General features: G+C 48.5%; 1 protein-coding gene across 4 annotated transcripts in view; it reads left to right on the top strand.

The window, feature by feature from the left end:
• The first annotated feature begins 1,715 nt into the window (after nucleotides 1-1,715).
• The window catches only part of CEP170B (centrosomal protein 170B), a 249,526-nt gene continuing 230,071 nt past the window's right edge, over nucleotides 1,716-21,170 (top strand). For all 4 annotated transcript variants that reach the window (XM_069638152.1, XM_069638153.1, XM_069638154.1 and 1 more), the window contains exon 1: nucleotides 1,716-1,852. In XM_069638152.1, the coding sequence (XP_069494253.1) occupies nucleotides 1,733-1,852 (120 nt within the window). In that variant the 5' untranslated portion in view covers nucleotides 1,716-1,732. The remainder of the gene's footprint in view (nucleotides 1,853-21,170) is intronic.

A 21,170-nucleotide genomic window follows, 5' to 3' on the forward strand; every position in this document is an offset into this window, starting at 1 on the left:
TGGGTTAGGCTAGAGGGAAAATGCATAATGGCTTGTTGCGCATTCCACCGGATCCTAATGAGATTGGGGTGGGTTAGGCTAGAGGGAAAATGCATAATGGCTCTGTTGCGCATTCCACCGGATCCTAATGAGATTGGGGTGGGTTAGGCTAGAGGGAAAATGCATAATGGCTCTGTTGCGCATTCCACCGGATCCTAATGAGATTGGGGTGGGTTAGGCTAGAGGGAAAATGCATAATGGCTCTGTTGCGCATTCCACCGGATCCTAATGAGATTGGGGTGGGTTAGGCTAGAGGGAAAATGCATAATGGCTCTGTTGCGTTTTCCACCGGATCCTAATGAGATTGGGGTGGGTTAGGCTAGAGGGAAAATGCATAATGGCTCTGTTGCGTTTTCCACCGGATCCTAATGAGATTGGGGTGGGTTAGGCTAGAGGGAAAATGCATAATGGCTTTGTTGCACATTCCACCGGATCCTAATGAGATTGGGGTGGGTTAGGCTAGAGGGAAAATGCATAATGGCTTTGTTGCACATTCCGCCGGATCCTAATGAGATTGGGGTGGGTTAGGCTAGAGGGGAAAATGCATAATGGCTCTGTTGCTGTGTGGATGCATTCATACTCGAAGGAACTGAGTGCTGCGTGAGGGTCTCCTTTTAGGTGATCTGTTTTGAACGCATAAAGGCAGTTGCGTCCTCAAGGGAGTCTTGCTCAGCTGTGATGCAAAGGTGGAACGGTGGTATGTGGGCGGGTTGAAGAAGTGTAGAGTTTGGCTGTTTTACGTCTGTAGGGAGGGATTTTAAATAATTGCAGGAGAGTGGCTTGGTTGGTCTGTGTGCAGGGAAGATGGGCAAGTAAATGCAGCGGGTGTTTGATGGCAACCCGAGGGGGCGGAGGGGTGACCCCTTCGAATGTGTCGTAACGAAACACGAGGTGGGCAAAAATCGTCTTTAGATACCATGTAGAAAATAGCAGCACTTTTCTCCCCTTCTCGAGGGCCCTTGGGACAATACAAGTAAATTCAGTGGGAGAAAATTGATCTAAGAGGCCAGGGAGCGAAATACAGTGGGTTGACTATTCGTTTAGGGCATTGTCTGTTCCAAGGCAAAACCTTGTATTGGCCATTCGAATACAACTAAACACAGTGGTCGAAGTGTACGAAAAGAAGTAGTGGAACTATGTTTACCGAGGAAACCATGAGTCCAAAGGGCGTTGCCATGAGTAGTGCTGTTCCCAAATCCGTCACATGCCCACAGTCTCGGAGTCTCTCGGAATCTACACATTGGGAGTCACCTACGCAGGGTGCAATTATTTTAATGTATGCACATTTCTCTGTATCGCTGAACCGAGACTAACGCAGGCTACAGATGACCTGACTAGGACCTGAGTCAGCTGGGCAAGGTTAAATTACGTGGTGACGCATTTATCGAAGGCCGTGACCATGCACCGAAGCTGGCGAAGTGAGCTCTTCCACCATCACTGCGGTGCTTGTAGCTTGACAGTCTGGCAAAGCCCCGTCTCAATGGCATCCCAATAATTGGTTTTCCTTGGTTCCCAAAACCCTGAAATTCTGTGGTATTTCCCGGTGTGGCACCTGCTAATCCGGTCTGTATCATACATGGGCAAGTGTTCTTCAATGATCGTTGAATTCATGTCTGATATTTCATTAATGGGGCCCGATTTCCTATTAACACGCCTTTGTTTTCATTGGTCCTACAGGATGGTGAAAGTTTAAATGCCTAAACTCAAGATGAGCGTGACATCGTGGTTCCTGGTAAGCGGCTCTGGCACCCGCCACCGCCTACCCCGGGAGATGATCTTTGTCGGCCGAGAGGATTGTGAATTAATGCTTCAGGTAACTTTTATTCATTTTAATTTTATTGGTCACTTTGAGCCTCACAGTAAAATGAGATGTGTTTGTTTAAATTTTTGTACTTGGTCTGTGTTTTTTTAAATTTTTGTACTTGGTCTGTTTTTTTTTTATTTTTGTACTTGGTCTGTGTTTTTTTAAATGTTTGTATTTGGTCTGTGTTTTTTTGATTTTTGGATTTGCTCTGTTTTTTTTAATTTTTGTATTTGGTCTGTGTTTTTTTGATTTTTGTATTTGGTCTTGGAAGAGGCGCGTTGGGTTCTTTATGCCTTTGCTATCAGACAAGTGAGTTAAATAAAATGCCATGCCTCAAACCGCCACCTGTTTTATTTTAGAGATTTTTGCCATGCTTAAATATAGTTTGTGGAACTCAAGATTCACATAATTAAATCCACGTGGTCCCTTCCAGCATCCGACTCCTGTGTCAACCCGGCACTGTGTCTCTCTGAAAGGAATGCGTTTCCTGTGAAGGCTGCACAGTAGCTCTATGGCCAACAGGCCTTTTCATTGCAAGTTAACTCAAAGCAGATTTAAAAGAAACTAAGACAAAATCTTTAGGTGTTCAAAAGGAAGGGAGTGAGCTACCCCATCTGAAATGCTAATACATTTTATTTTGGTTTTCAAAGAAATTAAGGAAAGCTGAGAAAACAGACACACGGATCCTTTACTGCAAGTGTCAGCAGTTGTGTTGTATTGTTGAAGAGCTGTTTCTTGGGATTGCTGCGTCGCAGTGTCCTGGGAATGCAGTACAGTTCCTGTGAAACAGATGTGCACATGTTCGCCACACAGCAGGACCTATGAGAGCTCAGTTCTAACGGGCTTTGAATTGCTTATAAAATAAGTATAGGGACGTGTGAATGCATGTTGATAGATGACTTGATCTGCATGCTGGCTCGTTCCGTTTGAGCTCGACATGTAGGTTCTTGTCCATTTTTGGCTTGTGAAGATTGAAAATAGGGGAGTTGGGAATCTCCTCTTCAAGGAACCCAAAATTGATGTCTTTAAAAAGGTTTGTGGGGGTCATTGCCCAGGGAGAAGGCATGTCCTTTTAATTCTGCATAAGCTCTTGTGGACAGTCCGCTGCACTGTAGGTAGGGCAAGTGTCCTGTCGGAGTTACTACTATATAGACAAATTTGATTTTGATGTGTCGATATTATATACAGTTGTAAATTGTGGATTTTGGAGAAATTTACTTCAGAAAGGTCACCTGAAATGCAGATTAACGAGATGGTAATTGACAATAAGCTGCTGCCTCAATGACTGTGATCGAAGGTGAATAATTGTGGACGTGCACAATATTCTGATTACGCATGTGGGGTGTTGGTTGTTCTTTCAGGTTTAATCTCCTCACGCCAAATCCAGCGTTAGGTGTCACAGCGGTGCAACTTCTGACTGTTCAGGGAGGGAAGAGAGGAACTCCACAGTCGGAAGCGCCCGAAAGAGGGGCGTAGAAAGGGTAGGACCTGAGCGGGCAAGGCCTACCCAAAGTCTGTAAATGCCCACTCGGCACTGTGTGGGCATTTGCCGATGTTAACGTCTCTGCGGTGGGCCAAACTACATTAGCTTCAGGCCCCACTTGTTAAACAATCCTGGCTACGCTGCTGTGAATAATTGTTTAAAATGTAAGGTGTTTACGGGAGCGGATGGTGAGGGTGGTCCTTGGCATAGGTCCACCCACAGAACATGTCTGTTTACAGCACGTTGGCTGAGAAGGATTGTTTCGGCGTTTCTCGCCGTTGGGAACGTAGGCTCTCCGGACCTTGTTTTGGTCTATGAAATCTGGTTTCTTGGATTAATTTGCTGCCGGGTGGATTTCGGTTCATTCTTTCACAGTCGGAAGCCTGGGCAGCGCCTGTTACTTTAAACAAAAGGCCCCAAAGGATTGTTTTTGATGATGATGGTGGCGGCGGTGCATCTAAGCATCCAAGCCACAGCTCACCACTGGCGGTTGTGCTTTTTTGCTCCGGTGTGGTGTTTTCTAATGCGGTTCTGCAAGGATTTCAATACTTTTCCTGTCACCGAAAATGTTGAAAGGGCATGGAAAATGTTGCTCAGTTTAGTGTTTAGAAGTATTTAAATGTTACTGTGTGCTATTTAATCTTGTGAATGCACACCCAAGTCTTGATTAGAGGATATCCACAGCCCTCCCTCAGAGGAAACACTTTACTCTCCTCCACTCTTAATAATTGCCCTTGAACCAAAAACAGGGCTGTAAGTAGACATTAGAGTGCAATGCATGTTGGCAGTTTGTGGCTAGTCGGGTTAGGGTCTTCAGGGTCCCGCCCCCACTACCCTTTAGATCCACAGCTATCCGAGTATGTTAAGATCTCGTTTAAGTTCGTTCGCTCTATTTAAATTGTTGATGTTTCTATAGAAAGCCAGTGTTTTCATATGCAGTTCAGACCCCAACTTGAGGGTGCAATGCCACAGTCTGAATTCCAATCTCCCATCATGGAAGAACTAGGCACAGTGCATGTTTGCAATATCTGTAATAAGGAGGTACCACGTGACTAAATATAGGCTTGCTTCCTGCTCTCGTGCTCAGTTATATAAAGATGTTTTTGCAGCCTTATCTGGTGTCTGCAGTAGTTTGTTTGTGCCTACACCTCTTTGCGCCAAATTTCTGATGTAAATGAATAAAAGTACGTAGTCAAGTTTCTTCAAGTATATTTTCTTAATTTATTTGATATATGTTCTGCCCATATGGATGACACGTGTTTCGGCGTTTCATTGGTGCCTTTTTCAAATCCGGGCCTTATTGAATGTAATGCGAATCTCCCTTTGTGTCATCCATATGGGCAGAACATATATCAAATAAATTAAGAAAATATACTTGAAGAAACTTGACTACGTACTTGTATTCATTTACATCAGAAATTTGGCGCACAGAGGTGTAGGCACAAACAAACTACTGCTTACTTTACAAACGGAGCTGAGGGACACTATGTCTCCGTGTTAACCTACATCCTTGCGACACAAGAATAAAATAATAAAACCATTGCCAACCTTAATAGCACTAACATACGGGTCACGAGAGTACACCTTATGAGATCCCCACTTAAGAAGTTCCTCACTCAGTAGATTATCTGGTGTCTGCTTTGCATTCTGCTTTCCATTGGATAATGTGCCAGTGTTTTCTGTCCCACCCACCTTTTCCAGAAGAACGGGCAGTTCCGCTAGCAAGACACGCACACACACACACACGCGCACACACCACAGCACCACCTACTAACCATCCCTGAATACCCCCCCCTCCCATTTCAGAGCCACCGAGCAACACAGTTGGATGAAATCCGCACATTAGCTGAAAGGGATACGCCATACCCCAATTCTCCATCACAAGGAGGTCTCTGTCTATCGCATGGATAATACCTAATGAGGTTGAAACGCGCATGTCATCTGCATCCTTCAGAGCTGTCCATCTTGGGTTGAAAAAGCGGTCTATAAAATAGTGCTGCTCTACAGACTCAATTTGCTGATGCAAACGGGATCCTTTTCAGCTAATTTGCATATCCACACTGCATTAGTGGGTGGCTCTGAACTGGAGGCAAGCACATAGGGATGGAAGCTGCATGGCGGTGCGGCTTGTTAGCTGAAATAACCTATTCTGCTCCCAAATTTCATGTAGGAGGAAGGGGTTCCTTCCGTTCACTTTATAAACCGACCATAACATTGATCGTGTTTTGCAGGAGATCCTTTAATCTGTCAGAAGGTTCCTGATTCTCGTGGCAACGCACAGACCTGCCTACAGCATGTGCCCCCATTTCAGGGTTGATTATAGAATGGCCGAGTGATTGGATGACTTAGGTCAGGTGGACACATGGATCCATTCAGTGCAAGAATGTATAGACCATTGAGGTTCACACGTGACTCTGTTCCTTTCAACCCATTGGAGGAAAACATTTAGCCAATTTAATGTGATCTCCTCTTAATGCCAACTAACATTTGTATCGTGTACCCGCGTGCAACTCTCGCCAAAAAGAACTTTTCTTTCAAATGAAATGCACTTTCCGGATCCTAAACACATGCTTTCCCAGGTCCAGGCTGAGAGTGGCCTCAGCCTCTTCACCAGAGTTTGTGTCTATTGACAGCAGATGATGTGACCTTTGAACTGGCGCTTGCGCCATGCCTTGCAGTGGCTGATCACGTGATGTGTTGGAGAGACATTGTTGGGGAAATCCTTTCTCAAGGGACTGTTTCATTTATTTGAGGTGCATCATTTGGGGTAATGATCACTTGGGTGATCTTGATCATTCCAGGGGAACTTCCTACAATTCACTGATTAGGAGGGCTGGGGTTTCAGCTACTGGAATAGCTAGTATTAATTCAAAAATGAATGTTGAGCATTACTAGGAGTTTGGATTATGTGTCACTATGCATTCTGAACTTGAGTTAAGTACTTGAAAATAAACCAATAAAAAGTGTGCGCTTGAAGGGCACTTTGCTGCGAGGTTGCGCATACAACAGAGCTTTTGTTTTCTTTGGGTGCTTGCTCACCGCAGGCGTAAGCCAGTTTAGCAAATCAAGCCCTACAGCAGAAACACCTGCTTTCTTTCCTATGTTGCGACTTTGTCTCTGATTGGAGTTTCGTGTCTCTTTATTGTGGAAACGTCCTTCTAATGTCTAAATTGGGTGGACCATGCACACAGGGCTAACACATTGTGTTACTTTTGAGAAACGCCAGTTTAGCAATAACTCTTGCACGTGTTGCAACTTTTATTGAGTTATAACTGGCATCTAGTAGGCCATGAGCGCCCTTCGTGCTGAGGGAGTTCTGCGTGGTCCCGGTAATGACAGGCAGCATCTATAGGCACAGCATGCCGCGCGACGTCCCCCGCTGGTGTCTCTAGAAGGAAGCTTGAACTTGCAGGTAAAAGTAGCGATGTCTCCTGCGATAAACTCTATGAAGGGACGGCTCACGTAAGCTTGAGGTGTGTATTGTTCTGTCATCTATTTCCTAATTTTGAAACTTTTTTGTTGAAAAATCGGTATTGCTAATTTAGTGAGGTAGGCATATGTTTTTATACTTATTTTATTTATTTATTTAATAGTTTTTTTTTTTACAACGCGCCTAATACCGTACTTGAGTACGGTTTATAAGCATGGATCGTGATTCGAACCTCTGTTGCTCTGCACAGTCGTGCTTCCAAGACCAGCGCGTTGTTGCCCCTGTGCTATGCTCAGTTCACTTGCGGTCTATGTCGTTACCGTATACCAGTTTCATTAGGCAATGCTGTCAATGAATGGGGGCAACGTGAATCCTGACAATAGGGATGTCATGGAATAATGGAGTGAACGTGGGATGCAGAGGCGTTGCTACAGGGGGGGTGAAGAGGCTATAGCAGTGGGTCTTTTGTTTGTAGCCCCAATAGAATATTGGGGGGCTACAACCAAAAGGCTAGCTAGCCCCAAGTCACGACAGTCCAGACATTGGTCTAACCCCAGATCTTTTCCACATCCAGCAATCCCCCTGGTGGAATGATTTGTCACCTCATCAGCCTTGTGCATGTCACACAGCAGGGAGTTGTGCCCCCGAGCGTGATGACATTGGCATCTTCGGTAGAAGGAGGTGCACCTGGACGACTGCTTCGATGGAGTGCAGGTTGGTTCAATTTCAATGGAGAGAAGAGCAAGAGAAAGCTAGAATAACTTCTATGGGGGTGGCCCAGGGGTCAGAGGTAGACCAGATGCCCTGACCTTGCAAGCTCGGGTTCCGCCGTGGTTTAAAAAGAGATGGGTTGAGGTAGGTGGCCGGTGTGTGAGGGGTGGGTTGGGGTAGGAGGTGGTCTGAGCCCAGACACTGATTTGAAGTTGGGATATAAAATAGTAAACATTAAATATCACCATAACTGTTTTTCTGTAAGATGCTAAATGCATTGGTGTCCATTTCTCGCCTTAGTGGAACCTTTTCTGCCCAAGTGCACAGTGGCTCAGTTACACTTAACATTGCGAATCTGTTTCTCCCTAAATCATCCCAGACGCCCAGCAAAGGAAATTCGTAGAAGATGAACATTTCTTGTAGTCTGGTATTGGTAAAGGGATTCATTGTTGCAGATAAATAGATTACATGTTAAATGTAAAGGCCTTTGTACCAGCCCGTTGCATGTTCTGTGAGCCAGCCTTAATAGTTTACATGGCAGCTTAGGGGAACTAGCGAGTTGAAACGGGGTTTAGGTGGCAAATTTGGGAGCAATCTGCATGTGTCTGAGGGATGAATTAGGAGGCTGGTGCAGTAGTGCAACTTGCTGAGGGCTGCGGTCCTGGACAGGCTCTTTGATGGTTTGCACGGCAGGTAGTGGGAGAGTTGATGAGGTGGGGTCAGATGTAAGTAACCGTTGATTGACATTTCTGGCTTGGGGGTTCGGGGAAAGTGGTGCTTTGAGGGAAGCTTTATGTCAGTAGCTCGGGGGGGGCATCACCCCCACATCTGTTTCAGCTTCACTGCCAGGCCTCCTGCAGGGCTGGCACCTAGATTGTCATATTTAGGTTTACAAAGAGAAATTCTGCATGCTTGTCCACAGGTGGACCGTGTTGAACATGGACGCCGGCATGCCTGCGTGATCTTGTCGTTGCAGTGTGCGCTGGCACTGCCTGGATTCGTTCCTGCCGGTGCCTGCTCCTTCCTCTGCCTGAAGCGATGCTTCACTGCTGAGCAGAAGACCACAATGTCGGGGTGTTCTACTCTATGCGTGCATGCATGATTCAGCGTAATGCTTGCTGTGCGTGTGTGGGCCTGTCGGTGGGTGTGTTTGTAAGGTTTGAGTAAGTCTGTAGCTGTGCTTGTATTCGTGCATAATGATGTCAGAGTGTGTGTGTGTGTGTGTGTGTATGTGTGTGTGTGTGTGTGTGTGTGTGTGCACGGATGTCTGACTGACTGACTGACTGTGTAAGTCTCTGGGTTGGAGTGTGGGCATGAGTGCAGTGGATGCATGTGCCTCGATGGTGGGAGTCAGTAGCAATGCTGATTTCTATTGTGAGGTCAGGTGCAGCCTCATGAAAGTGATTTACAGTGACCATTATTGCAGCTTCGTGAACATATTGTTCCAGTGGTGACCCGGCATTTGCTGCATGTTTTAAAAAGCATATTCCCCTATGGAAGTAATTGTTAATTCTGTGGCTTTTTACTCAATGTGTCTAATTGTGCTGAAAAATTTACCATCTCAGCACAGTATTAAAAAAAACAAAAAACGTTTGCGCTTCCTTGCTAAACTCTATCGCGCATGCTTATTTGGGGCATAGGTACGGCCCTTCCACTGAAAATAGACAGCAGCTGTGAGTAATGGAGAATCATTTTAAATCCTTTTGCCTCCTGGGGAGCCGTTCAACGCCCCCTCCCCAGATGAGCACCAAATCTGCTCCAGCCAGTGGTGTCTGCGTGGCTGGAGATGGCTCACCCTGCTGTCCTGCTGAAAGACCATACAGTGTCTATTGCATGGCGATGCATTTCCACGCACACACCGCACCACTTACATTTGAAGCTGCTGTTGTATGTCTTTGATAAGTAGCATTCACTTTTGTGCGCAGTTTTTGAGGATAGCAAGAGAACCGGTCTCCTGCCAGTTGCAGATCCGCTGGTTTCCTTTTGAGGTGGTGTGTGTCTGCATATCTCGCTAATCCGAGACCTGCAGCTGTGGGCGAATGGATTGGCCATCCTAGTTCCCTCCACTGAATTGGCGAAGGGGCGCTGAATCTATAGGAACACATGTGTGAAGAGAAAAACAACCGGTGGGGGGTGTCTGTACTTCTACTCTCTATATGGTAGAGGAGAGGCACAGAGGACCCCGGCCAAGATTCTCTAATACGGTAGCAATGGACGAGCAATCAAGGCCTAGCTTCTCAGGAGGTGATGCAGGCTGGTTCTTAAGTACAGTGTACCCCAAGCCCCCACAAAGGAATGTCCACACACTGTATTGGTTAGAACACAGTCTTTATATAATCAATAGTCAAGGTTATGTACACTTATCACAATAACTCACTTTGTACTCCGGAAAATCAACAATGGCAAATATATACAATTCTAAAGTGGTACCACCCTTTGTACTAGATCTTATTAAAGTGCATCAACAATACTGTAACAATGTCACACAGATCAATAGAGTGAAACCAGCAATAGAAAGAGGAGAGAAAATAAGATGGTTGAGCAATAGGCAGAATACTGGCCCCTACCACTAGGCACAGTTCTGTGTGGAGATCCCCCCACCTGGGCAACCTGTAAAATAAAGATATAGCACAAGCCCAGTCCATATATTGTTCTGTAAGTCTTATTCCCTCCTATAAGGTTTTTACCCCCCCAATGTACCTGGTGGAGTCGAGTTCTTCGAAGAGGCGTCGACAGATCCTTCTTGAGCGACCCCCTTTCAAGCGGGAGTCACGGATCGTCGAGAGGCTTCGAGAAACGTCGAGGAACTCGGTGTTCGGCGACCGGGAATCGACGGCCCTTCTTGAATGCCTTCCCTTTCAAGCGGGAGGCACGGGGTGTCGAACGTCCGTCGACAAACAAGGTAGAACGGCGTCGATGAGGCGGCAGCTTCGTCTGAGCGGTGCTCGTCGGCGTCGGAGCGTCGGCGTCCTGCAAGGCAGAGGCGTGCGGGGCACCTCGGTGACAATAGTTCTGGACCGCAAAGATTGTGGAGACGGAGGCCCAGCAAGGGCGTCGAGTCGTTCGAGTCTTTGTGGTCTTCGGGTGGCGGGAAACCCACCGGCAGGTTTCTCCTCGGCACGTTGGTCGTCCTCGACTTTCTCCGGCAGGATAAAGCGGTCGACGGTGCGGACGAGGGAGTCCTTCGATTCGAATGTTCTTAGGCAAAGGAGCGGACGGCTCCGGTCGTCGGCGGCACGGCGTCAAGTGGTTTCCACGGCTGGGCAACACAACTTCGACGGGCCTCCAGCGGTTACACAAACCTGCGAACCCTGGTCGACGGCAATGGACTTCGACGGCGTCGATGTCCGGGTGCTTCACTTCGATCTCCTCGGCGATCCCGTCACGGGTCGGCAGCCTTTCGAGGGTCTGTCTTCCAGGGCGCTTCGGCGAAGATGGAGCGGTGCTCGATGGTCCCTCGGAGCACGGGAAGAGGGCGCCTTACTCGGGTCAGTCTCTCTCGGGTCAGTCTTCGACGATTTCGGCAGCCTTCGGATCGGTCGAAGCAAATGCAACAGCAAGTCTTCTTCTTCCAGCTGGACGTCGAGGATCAGCAGTTCCAGTTACTCTTAGAGTGGAGACTCAGCTCCAGAACGCTTCTCAACGCTTCTGAACGTTCCTGAACCCTCTGAACAGTGGTGAGAGGTCCCCAGATATACTATTCTGTCTCTCATCCACACTGCTGGCACACACTCAGCAGCCAATCATACAGAAGGGCATTCATGCAGCCAGTCAGCCAATCAGGCACACAGTGCATTCAGGCCACACTCCTCCCTTTCAGACACTCACAACAAGGAATGTGGATTGGGACAAGTACCCAGCCATTCAACACTACACACTGCATTCAGGCCAGTTTCGGACAGGGCTGTCTCAGTCTTTGTCTCTCATGCCAGAAACCAGACAACCACAACAAGGAGTGCATATTGGTCACACACCCAATTCACCCAGGTCCCACCCACAGGAGGTACCCACAACATACAGTCACTGGGAAGGCTCCAGTCAGTCTAGCTGGGCCTTCACAACAACACCATATATGGAACTTCCACCCAACAGCCAGTCAGGGGGAAGGGACAGAGTCAGGGCTTCCCAGGACTTTGGGAAAACAAGGTAACAGGCAATAGAAAGCAAGAGGCCACAGGGGCCATTTTTTTTTCCTATCAGGAATCAACTGATTCCAATGGCAGGGCCTGGGTATCCCAAAATGGAGGACACCCAGAGCACCTGTCGACTTCAGCATGGAGCTGCCACCAGCCCATACCCTGCTCTGTGGGCCACCCACAGGTGCCCAAAAACATACACTAGGGGCACAGGGTTGTACCCCTACCCATGGGTGCCATAAGGGTATCCCATGGGTCTGTTCACCAAACCAAAAGAGAGAGCTGCACTGCCAGGAGTCCCACATGGACTCCTGGGCAGAAAACATGACAGAACACACGATAAAAAGCAGTAAAGGACAAGGATTCAAAGGCCCTGTCCCTCAGATGCATTTCCAGCATCACAACATGGACACGCGGTTTGTTGCAAAGTCCTCCTCGTCCTGAGCTGGTCATGACGTGTGGGGATTTCAGCTTATGCTGGTCTATGTTGTTCCCCATGCCTGCATGCATACGTACGCATGCACAAACTTGCGTGTAGAGTTTATGTAAGAAACTAATCAGACGTGCATAATTTTATTAAATATAAAGTGATTAAATGACTCGCAGAGAATATGGATTCTGCATTGAACCCCGCGCACCAATTAATTGCATCCAGACAGATAATGTCATTGCTGGCCTGAGGTTCGAACCTGGAGTCTCCGGAAGGCCATAACCAAGTGTAATGAACGAAATGATGGCATGTAAAATGCCAAATGCACTTTTAGTGTGCATTCGGCATAGTAGATTAGATTGTTAGCCCATAATACCGAACATGGGACCGGGGAGGGGTTGCGGGGCTGTCCCCCGCTGCCCCAGTGCGTTATCATGCATACATCAAAGGCAGTGCAGGGGGGGACAAACGGGCAAAATCCTAAAAGATCAAATGACAAAATACGGGCAAGTGGGCTCCAGTTTGTAATTCGATCTTTTGGGATACGTTTTTTTTTTTTTAACGTACATCCATAACCATGTGTACAAGCACTCGTTTCCAAGACTACTAGCTAATCGCACCCTTGTAGTGGATTCTCGCTGTACCTTCCAAGCCTACGTCATGATTTTAATGGGACCTGCAGGGGACAAGCCTTTTGTGCACCGATCACAATATGGTTGCTACGGCGTCCAGCCGTCTGCAGTATTACAAACGGTGACCACCAGCCAGTGAGTACACACAAAAGCTGGGCAGAGTGACCAGGCTTGGGGGAAATGCGGCCCGGGGTCCCATTGAGGCGTAGCAGTCTTGAGTTCATTGTCTAACCTTGCCAGTGAGGCTCTGGATGGGGATCTGCTTGGCAAATATACTGGTGAACAATGGGGTGGGGTTGGGGACATATTTGCCAGGGAGCTTCCTGTGATTGTTTATGGCTTTGACCTTAACAGAGGGAAGGCAGAGTTTGTTGAGTGCTTGAGGTCCGGCAGCCAGGTGGGCACCATGTCAATCTGGCAAGCCAAGAGTGGCAGCGCTCTGTTGAAATATTCAGCGACTACTCTGATGTCCATTCCAGGCTGCTGAGTCAGCCTTTTCCCGGAACCATTGGACCACTTGACAGTGTCCCGCCCTAAAGTGCCCTTTAAACAGGCGCTTGGCAAATTGATACAAATATAATGCTTCGGTGCCATTGTAGGCTATACCTCCCTGTCCGGAACACCGTTTATACTATATAGCAATGGGTTCAAACCTAGAGTGTCCCTGTTTACTTATTTTTTTGCTGTGTCAGACTTTTGTGTTTTAGGTTTGGATATGCTTCAATTCTATTTTTAAAAAGAAAGCTGAGGTACTAGCATTCGGCATATGGCACACTTGTATTCTGACAATGGTTTCTGTTACTGAAGCCCCACAACCTGAAGCGCTCTTTCGACGTCATTATGAGGCGTATTCATTTTGCACCCTCACTCATCACGAATGGCTGGAAAGCCAGGCTCATCTTTTCCACTTTACACACATCTACCCTGTAAACCACATGTTCCTGTGCTGCTCTCCTCTTACTTGGCTGCAACTTCTTTTCTGCTTCTTGCTTCTGCTGCCAAATGCCATGAGTTCAATTTTCACACAAGTCCCACAAAAATATGAATATTTGAAAAGCTCACGAAAAAAGTATCTTGCTTCACTGAAGAGACGCGGTGCACTACGTGGCCTGCCTTACTAGCGAAGCAGACACTGACGTGTATTGTTGGTGTTTGGGTGTATATGCAAGCCTAGATGGGGCGCGATGCTGTAAATTAATTTTGGGTTAAGAGGTTGGTGTAAGGGGATGGTACATGTTACAGTGGCTTGCACATCCTCTATTAAAGCGGTATCAGGGTGCCAAATTTGCACTCGCCTCTATCCATTGGCTAGTAATATTTGACTCTTGGCGAGTAAGAAATGGTGTGGGGTGTGTGTGTGTGTGTGTCTGTGTGTGTGCGCGTGTGTGTACACAATTGGGGTGGCAAGCGACCTTTTTTGTGTCTGGCTAGTATCTTGCAAGTAGCTTGGGGTAGCAGCTCCTAAGTGATGCCTACATGTTCCCTGAACAGCGTGTGCTTGAGTTACTTCCTGGACTGCCGCAGCTTTGGAACGTTCCAAATTGCAACTCTGATGGTGTTCCAGAAGGCTGGGGCATAGCAAGAGGCAGCCCGTTTCCTGAATTTGTTGTGCATGCCAGTTTTAGTCTTGGGCCTCCCAATGGTCTATAGTGTACATATGCCCACCTTATTCTTCATTCTCAGGGGATTTGGTCCTTTTGGTTCACCGGTTCTGGTGCCTCCGGTAAATCTGAAGGCATTTGTGCCGGTTTTATTGTTGTAGTGTTGTGTGAGGATGGAAGGGATGAGTCTAGCATTCAAACTTGATATCGGTCTTCTGGCTTCGGAGATGGATCTTCCAACGCTGCAGTTCATTGGCCATCCAAATCCACTTGGTCAATTGAGTTAAAAAAAAATAAGATACCTTTGCAAATAGACTACATCCAGTGCTCCTGATTTTTTGGGAAGTGGGAGTATTTTACTCCCTTTCTTTTAAAGTTGGGAGTAAAATGTTTTTTTTAGGGAGTATAAATGTAAGCCCAATTCCCAATGGGAGTATTTTAGAAGCAAGTAAAAATGTTTTAACTGAAAACATTTTGTAATAATTTTTGTTGCACCTAGTTATTCATGAACATTAGAAAATTCAGGATTACTAATAATACTGCCTAATCAGAAGAAGTATTCTTTCTGTGGTACTATCTCACTACTGGTGGACATATATAAGTGGAGCTGTCTCGGCGGGAGCAGGGGCCACAAGGTGCTAAGTGTCTTTTTTGTTGGCAGTAATTTTACTCCCTTTTTTTTAATTTTGTGCAAGTATTTGCCTTGTTTAAGGGAGTAAAAGGGGCTGATAACACCCCTTATCTATAGGCCTGACTACATCAGCAATGTGTGACCAGTTAGTTCAGTTTCTGCGCCCGGCTGGGAATTGTGTAGATGATGTTGTTTGGTTGGTTACGTGCTAGATGAGTTGTTTTAGCTGGCTATGTGCTAGATGAGTTGTGTAAGCTGGCTATGTGCTAGATTAGTTTGTTTTAGCTGGCTGTGTGCTAGATGAGTTGTTTTAGCTGGCTAGGTGGTAGATGAGTTGTTTTAGCTGGATATGTGCTAGATTAGTTTGTTGTAGCTGGATATGTGCCAGATGAGATGTTTTAGCTGGCTATGTGCTAGATGAGTTTGTTTTAGCTGGCTATGTGCTAGGTGCGTTGTTTTAGCTGGCTGTGTGCTAGATGAGTTTGTTTTAGCTGGCTATGTGCCATATGAGATGTTTTAGCTGGCTATGTGCTAGATGAGTTTGTTTTAGCTGGCTATGTGCTAGATGAGTTGTTAGCTGGCTATGTACTAGATTAGTTTGTTTTAGCTGGCTATGTACTAGATGAGTTTGTTTTAGCTGGCTATGTACTAGATGAGTTTGTTTTAGCTGGCTATGTGCTAGATGAGTTTGTTTTAGCTGGCTATGTGCTAGATGAGTTTGTTTTAGCTGGCTATGTGCTAGATGAGTTTGTTTTAGCTGGCTATGTACTAGATGAGTTTGTTTTAGCTGGCTATGTGCTAGATGAGTTTGTTTTAGCTGGCTATGTGCTAGGTGCGTTGTTTTAGCTGGCTGTGTGCTAGATGAGTTGTTTTAGGTGGTAGATGAGTTGTTTTAGCTGGCTATGTGCTAGATGAGTTGTGTAAACTGGCTATCTGCCAGATGAGTTTGTTTTCGATGGCTATGTGCCAGATGAGTTTGTTTTCGATGGCTATGTGCCAGATGAGTTTGTTTTAGATGGCTATGTGCTAGATGCGTTGTTTTAGCAGGCTAGGTGCTAGATAGTTGTTTTACCTGGATATGTGCCATATGAGATGTTTTAGCTGGCTATGTGCTAGATGAGTTTGATTTAGCTGGCTATGTGCTAGATGAGTTGTTAGCTGGCTATGTACTAGATTAGTTTGTTTTAGCAGGCTAGGTGCTAGATAGTTGTTTTACCTGGATATGTGCCATATGAGATGTTTTAGCTGGCTATGTGCTAGATTCGTTTGTTTTAGCTTGCTATGTGCTAGATGAGTTGTTTTATCTGGCTAGGTGCTAGATGAAACTGGAAGGTAACTGTAGTCCCTGTTTCTAAAGCCGACGCGAAGTCGGTTGCTTATGCGTGAACACCTGCGCCAGTTGAGCGGTGTCTCTCTCTGTGCCATAGAAGTTGTTTATCGCTGCTCGAGACAGTCTCTGCTTAGTAGCCTGCCATGGCCATTGGGACTTGAGTTTGCCAAGTACCTTTTTGTGCACTTCTGATTATGTTCCCTTGATCATCCCTTTTTCCACGGGAGACTTTTCCTCTCCCCCTCTGCAGCTTGATTATTTGGTCGATCGAAACAGATACATTTCCCCCTTCTTTCTCTGGTTACATGTGAGTCCCATATTCATGGTTTATAATGTACTGTCCCTCAAGGTTCCTTTCCTCGCTCCTCTTCGGCGAAGCCTACATCAATAGAATCACTCATTGTTACCCGCTTTAATCCCCCCTGCCCTGGACTCATTTTGAAGTCTACTTCCCTTGAGATGTGACAAGGACCATTGCCTCCTAATTTGGAGCCACATAAAGAGCCATGGGTTGAGGACGCCGGGCTCTTGCTGTGATTTATTTCCTGCTGCCTACTTTCCATGAGCGTAACCAGTCCTTCCGTTGCAAAGTCTGTCCCATATGCACTGAGCGGATCTGATGCCTGCTTTAATGTGCGTTCCCACCGGATGAGAACTCTCACACGACACTTGGAGATCTTTTATGCGTCTGTCGGGATGAAACCATTTGTAACCAAACTTTTGGAGGGAAGATGAAAGCAAGCGATTTCATAGCTCTAGCAATGCATGTGTTAAAAGAGCAAAACTGAAATGTGCAGGCTTGATCGACTCGCATTGCAGGAATGTCCTCGCCCTCGTAGTGTAGATGGCGATTCGTGCATTGGCACACACTGCACCTCAGTGGGACCGTAAGTGCTGTAGCCAGGTTTCTGAAATGGACCACACTTCCAGGGTTTCTCCTCAAATGTCAAGTGTGTTGGCACGTAATGGAAGGATGCCGCCCACTTTTCAGTTCCTATCTTGGTAGCATTGTTTACCTGTGCATGCCTTGTGCCAGGCGGCAGGCACAGCACTAGTAACCACGTGCAGCATGGGAAGACGAGATGCACTTAAAAGCATAATTCGACAAATCACTAACCGATATAAACCCTTCCACTGAAGTACAAAAGTGTGAGGAAAAAAAAGTGTACCACGCAGCATGAAACCCAAACAGCGTCACTCTCCTTTACAAAATGGCTCCCGCTGTAGCAGAGCTGTGAGCAGGGTGCTGACTGGCACCCAGACCCTCTGTGCTGTACGATTAACTCTCTGGCGCCGAGCAAAGGCTACTCCAGCCATACTTCAAAAGCAGAGTGACCTTGGGAGGGGTCACTCTTTGAAATCTCATTCTAGACAGGATCTCTTTGTTATCGGGAGTGTGCCCGTACAAGGCCAGAATCCACATACCCAAGTACACAGAGGGCCGAAGACCACAGATGTATGATATGATAGGTTATTTATGCGCTTAATACTCAGAGGTTTCTAAGCACGGACCCAAGGCGAGCACGTTGCCGCTGAGCTATCCTCCTGAGACAATTGTAATTGATGTATGCTGTTACCCGGGGCTCAACGGGTTAACGCTCATGAGCCCCCTCCGTTGGAAAGGCGGAGTTTGACTGGGCAAGGGAGTTATGGGGCACGTGCGCGGTAAGCGTCAGTCCTTGCTTGGTTGTACAAGAATAAAGAAGTTCCTCCTATCTCTCTGTGTGTGCGTCCTTCATTAGGCCTAGATCCCTAGGCAACATTTGGCGACGAGGATTTCTCCCGCACACTGGAGTCCTCCTGCAGCAGTCCGTTGCTTTCCACCCCCGCGTGGTGGGCAACCCAGCGATCCTCCTCCTCCTGCTCCTCCTCCGCGCAACACGGCAGTCCGCCGGATCCGCCTCGCCGGACCTCCTCCTCCGAAGCTCCGCGGAAGCGATCCCGCCCGCGCCTCCATCCTATACCCTGCCCGTCGACGCCTGGCCGGAAAAGGGCCTGAATCGGCAGAAGCGGTGGACCCCTTTGCCGGACGCCGGGTGCACGTGGGCTCGTTCTAGGCCCGACTACCTCACCCCACGCGCCGCCTACACACGTGCGGGCCCAGTCTCCCAGGCGCCATGAGCACCCCACCCTCCAACCCTGGGTCCAGCCAGGGCTCTCCTCAACTACCGCGGGTGGCGAAGTCGATACAACTACGCCTGCCCCCGCCGTTCACCATGACTCCTCAAGCCACCAAAGGCCCCAGGTGGACCGACTGGATGGATGATTTTCGTCATTTCGTGAGAGGATCCGGCGACGGAGACTCCCCCAACATGAGAGACATTTTCCTCAACCTGGTAGGGGGGGAAATCAAAACGGTTGTGAAGGCTATTCCGGACACAGACCAAGACACGTTTCCCAAGTTGATTGGTGCTTTGGACAAACTGCTGATCATCGAGGTCAATCGGGACTACGAAAGATACTTGTTCAACCAGTGCACCCAACTCCCACAAGAGACTGTCGACGAATTCATCACACGCCTACGAGTGAAAGGGGCAAACTGCCAATTTGATGTGTTCTCACTAGAGGAAGCCATTCGGCTGAGGGTGATCGAAGGTTGCCTCTCCCCCGCTCTCAAGAAACAGCTACTCAAAAAACCGCTCACCATGCCCGAGGTGAGCGAACTTGCCCGCATCCATGAGAGAGTGGATGCGCAGGCCTCAGCCATGGGACACTCCAACAACCCCAAATCAGACATGGGGGAAATTGTAGCCGCCATACAACCGCCCCGTCAAGGAGACAGGGGCCCTCAGCCATACAGACCACCGGCAACCTTTTCGACGTCCACCCCGCGTCCACAAAGACAGTGCTACCGCTGCGGGATGTCCTTCCCTCATTCGGGGTCATGCCCAGCCCTGTCTCAGCGTTGTACCAACTGCGGGAGAGAAGGACACTTTCACTCCGTTTGCAGGGAGGGCGTACCTTTTCCCCCAATGCGACCCCAGGCGGCCCCCAGAATGCTCTTCCGGCCGCAGCCCCTACAGTACAGTCAGCCAAGACCATACCAACAGGGCCTCGGGCAGAGGCGCTACGTCAGAGCGATGGATGAATACCAAGCGGCAGGATATGCCCCACCGTACGATCAGGCCGAACAGCCTAGACACTTCACGGACGAATATGACAATCCTCCTGCGGACTACAGGCCCGAGACCCTCTACCAAGAGGACCAGGCGATGGCCTACTACGCACCGCAGGACCAATACGACCACGACGAGTTTGTGAACCTTATACTCGATAACAAAGAGGCCAGGGAGGCCCCGCAAATCCCGCTCAAGATGGGGAATTGCCAATTTCAATTTATGATTGATTCTGGGGCCACTGTGAACATCATGGGTGAACAAGACTATGGCCGCATACCATGCCCACCACAGCTCAATCCGTCCCGTTCCAGAATTTTCCAGTGGGGAGCCGCCACCCCGTTACAGACGGTGGGCAAATTCACACAGTGCCTTCTCCTGAATGGGCGGCAAGTGGAGGCGACCATTCACGTGATACGATCCCTCGCCAGGAGTCGATGCCTCCTCAGCTATCACACGGCATCGCACCTGGGGCTGATCGAGATCCACGTGAATGTGGGAGACGTAATCACTGCCGCAGCAGCCAACCCCAGCCCGGGGAACGTAGTAGGGTCGATAGCCTCTCAGCAGACTCAATCGCCCGTCTCACAAGACGACATCGCGAGTGCCTTCCCAAAACTTTGCGAGGGGCTAGGAAAGCTCCGGGGACCCCCCATCAAGCTCCACATCGACCCCAACGTACGGCCAGTGCCGCAGCACCCCAGAAGGGTTGGTTTCCACCTTCAGGAGACAGTATCGGAGGCACTCCAGCAACTGCTCCGCGACGGCATCATCGAACCGGCGACGGGGCCGACGCCGTGGGTGTCCCCCCTTGTGGTGGTACCCAAGGAAGGGGGAAAGATCCGGTTGTGTGTGGACATGAGGGTGGCCAACACGGCAATACAACGGGAGAGACACCCGGGACCATGTATCGAAGACATGATCGTGCTGCTGAACAGTGCCCAGATGTTCTCCAAACTGGACCTAAATCAGGGATACCATCAGTTGGAGCTCCATCCTGACTCCCGGCCCATCACCACGTTTGCGACTCACGATGGGCTCTTCAGATACCGGAGACTGAACTTTGGAATCTCATCGGCCGCTGAGATTTTCCAGGAGGCAATACGCCAGATCATCAGACCTGTAAAAGGGGCTCTAAACTACAGCGACGACATACTCGTTTTTGGATCGTCCAAGGAAGCCCATGACAGGGCACTACACGACACGTGCGAAGCCCTTCAGAGAGCCGGCCTCACGCTTAACATCTCGAAGTGCCGGTTCAGTAAAACGAAACTCAAGTTCTTTGGACATATCTTCTCCAAGGATGGCATGATGCCCGACCCCGAGAAGGTCGACACGATCACCAACCTCGGCGAGCCCCGGCAGGTGGCGGACGTCCGCTCATTCCTCGGCATGGCGGGATACTGTGCGAGGTACATCCCCCACTACGCCTCCATCACAGACCCGCTGAGGAAACTGTTGCAGAAGGAGTCGTCGTTCGAATGGACACCGGCCTGCCAACAGGCCTTCGCGGACATCAAGCAAGCCCTCGCGGAAGCTCACCGTCTCGCATACTTCAACCCACAGTGGCACACCGAGGTGGTGGTGGATGCCAGCCCCGTAGGCCTCGGTGCCATCCTGGCCCAAACCAGTGGCGCGGATGTTAACCCCAGACACGTGGTTGCATACGCGAGCCGAGCGCTGTCGACGCCTGAGCTGGCCTACTCCCAGGCCGAGAAGGAGAGCTTGGCAGCAGTCTGGGCGTGTGAACATTTCCACAACTTCATCATCGGCAAAAGGTTCACGCTGATCACCGACCACCAGGCACTTCTATCACTGTTTGGGAAC

The sequence above is a fragment of the Ambystoma mexicanum genome, chromosome 14 (genome assembly GCF_040938575.1).
Source record: "Ambystoma mexicanum isolate Mex_15411 chromosome 14, UKY_AmexF1_1, whole genome shotgun sequence".
Lineage (NCBI taxonomy): Eukaryota > Metazoa > Chordata > Amphibia > Caudata > Ambystomatidae > Ambystoma > Ambystoma mexicanum.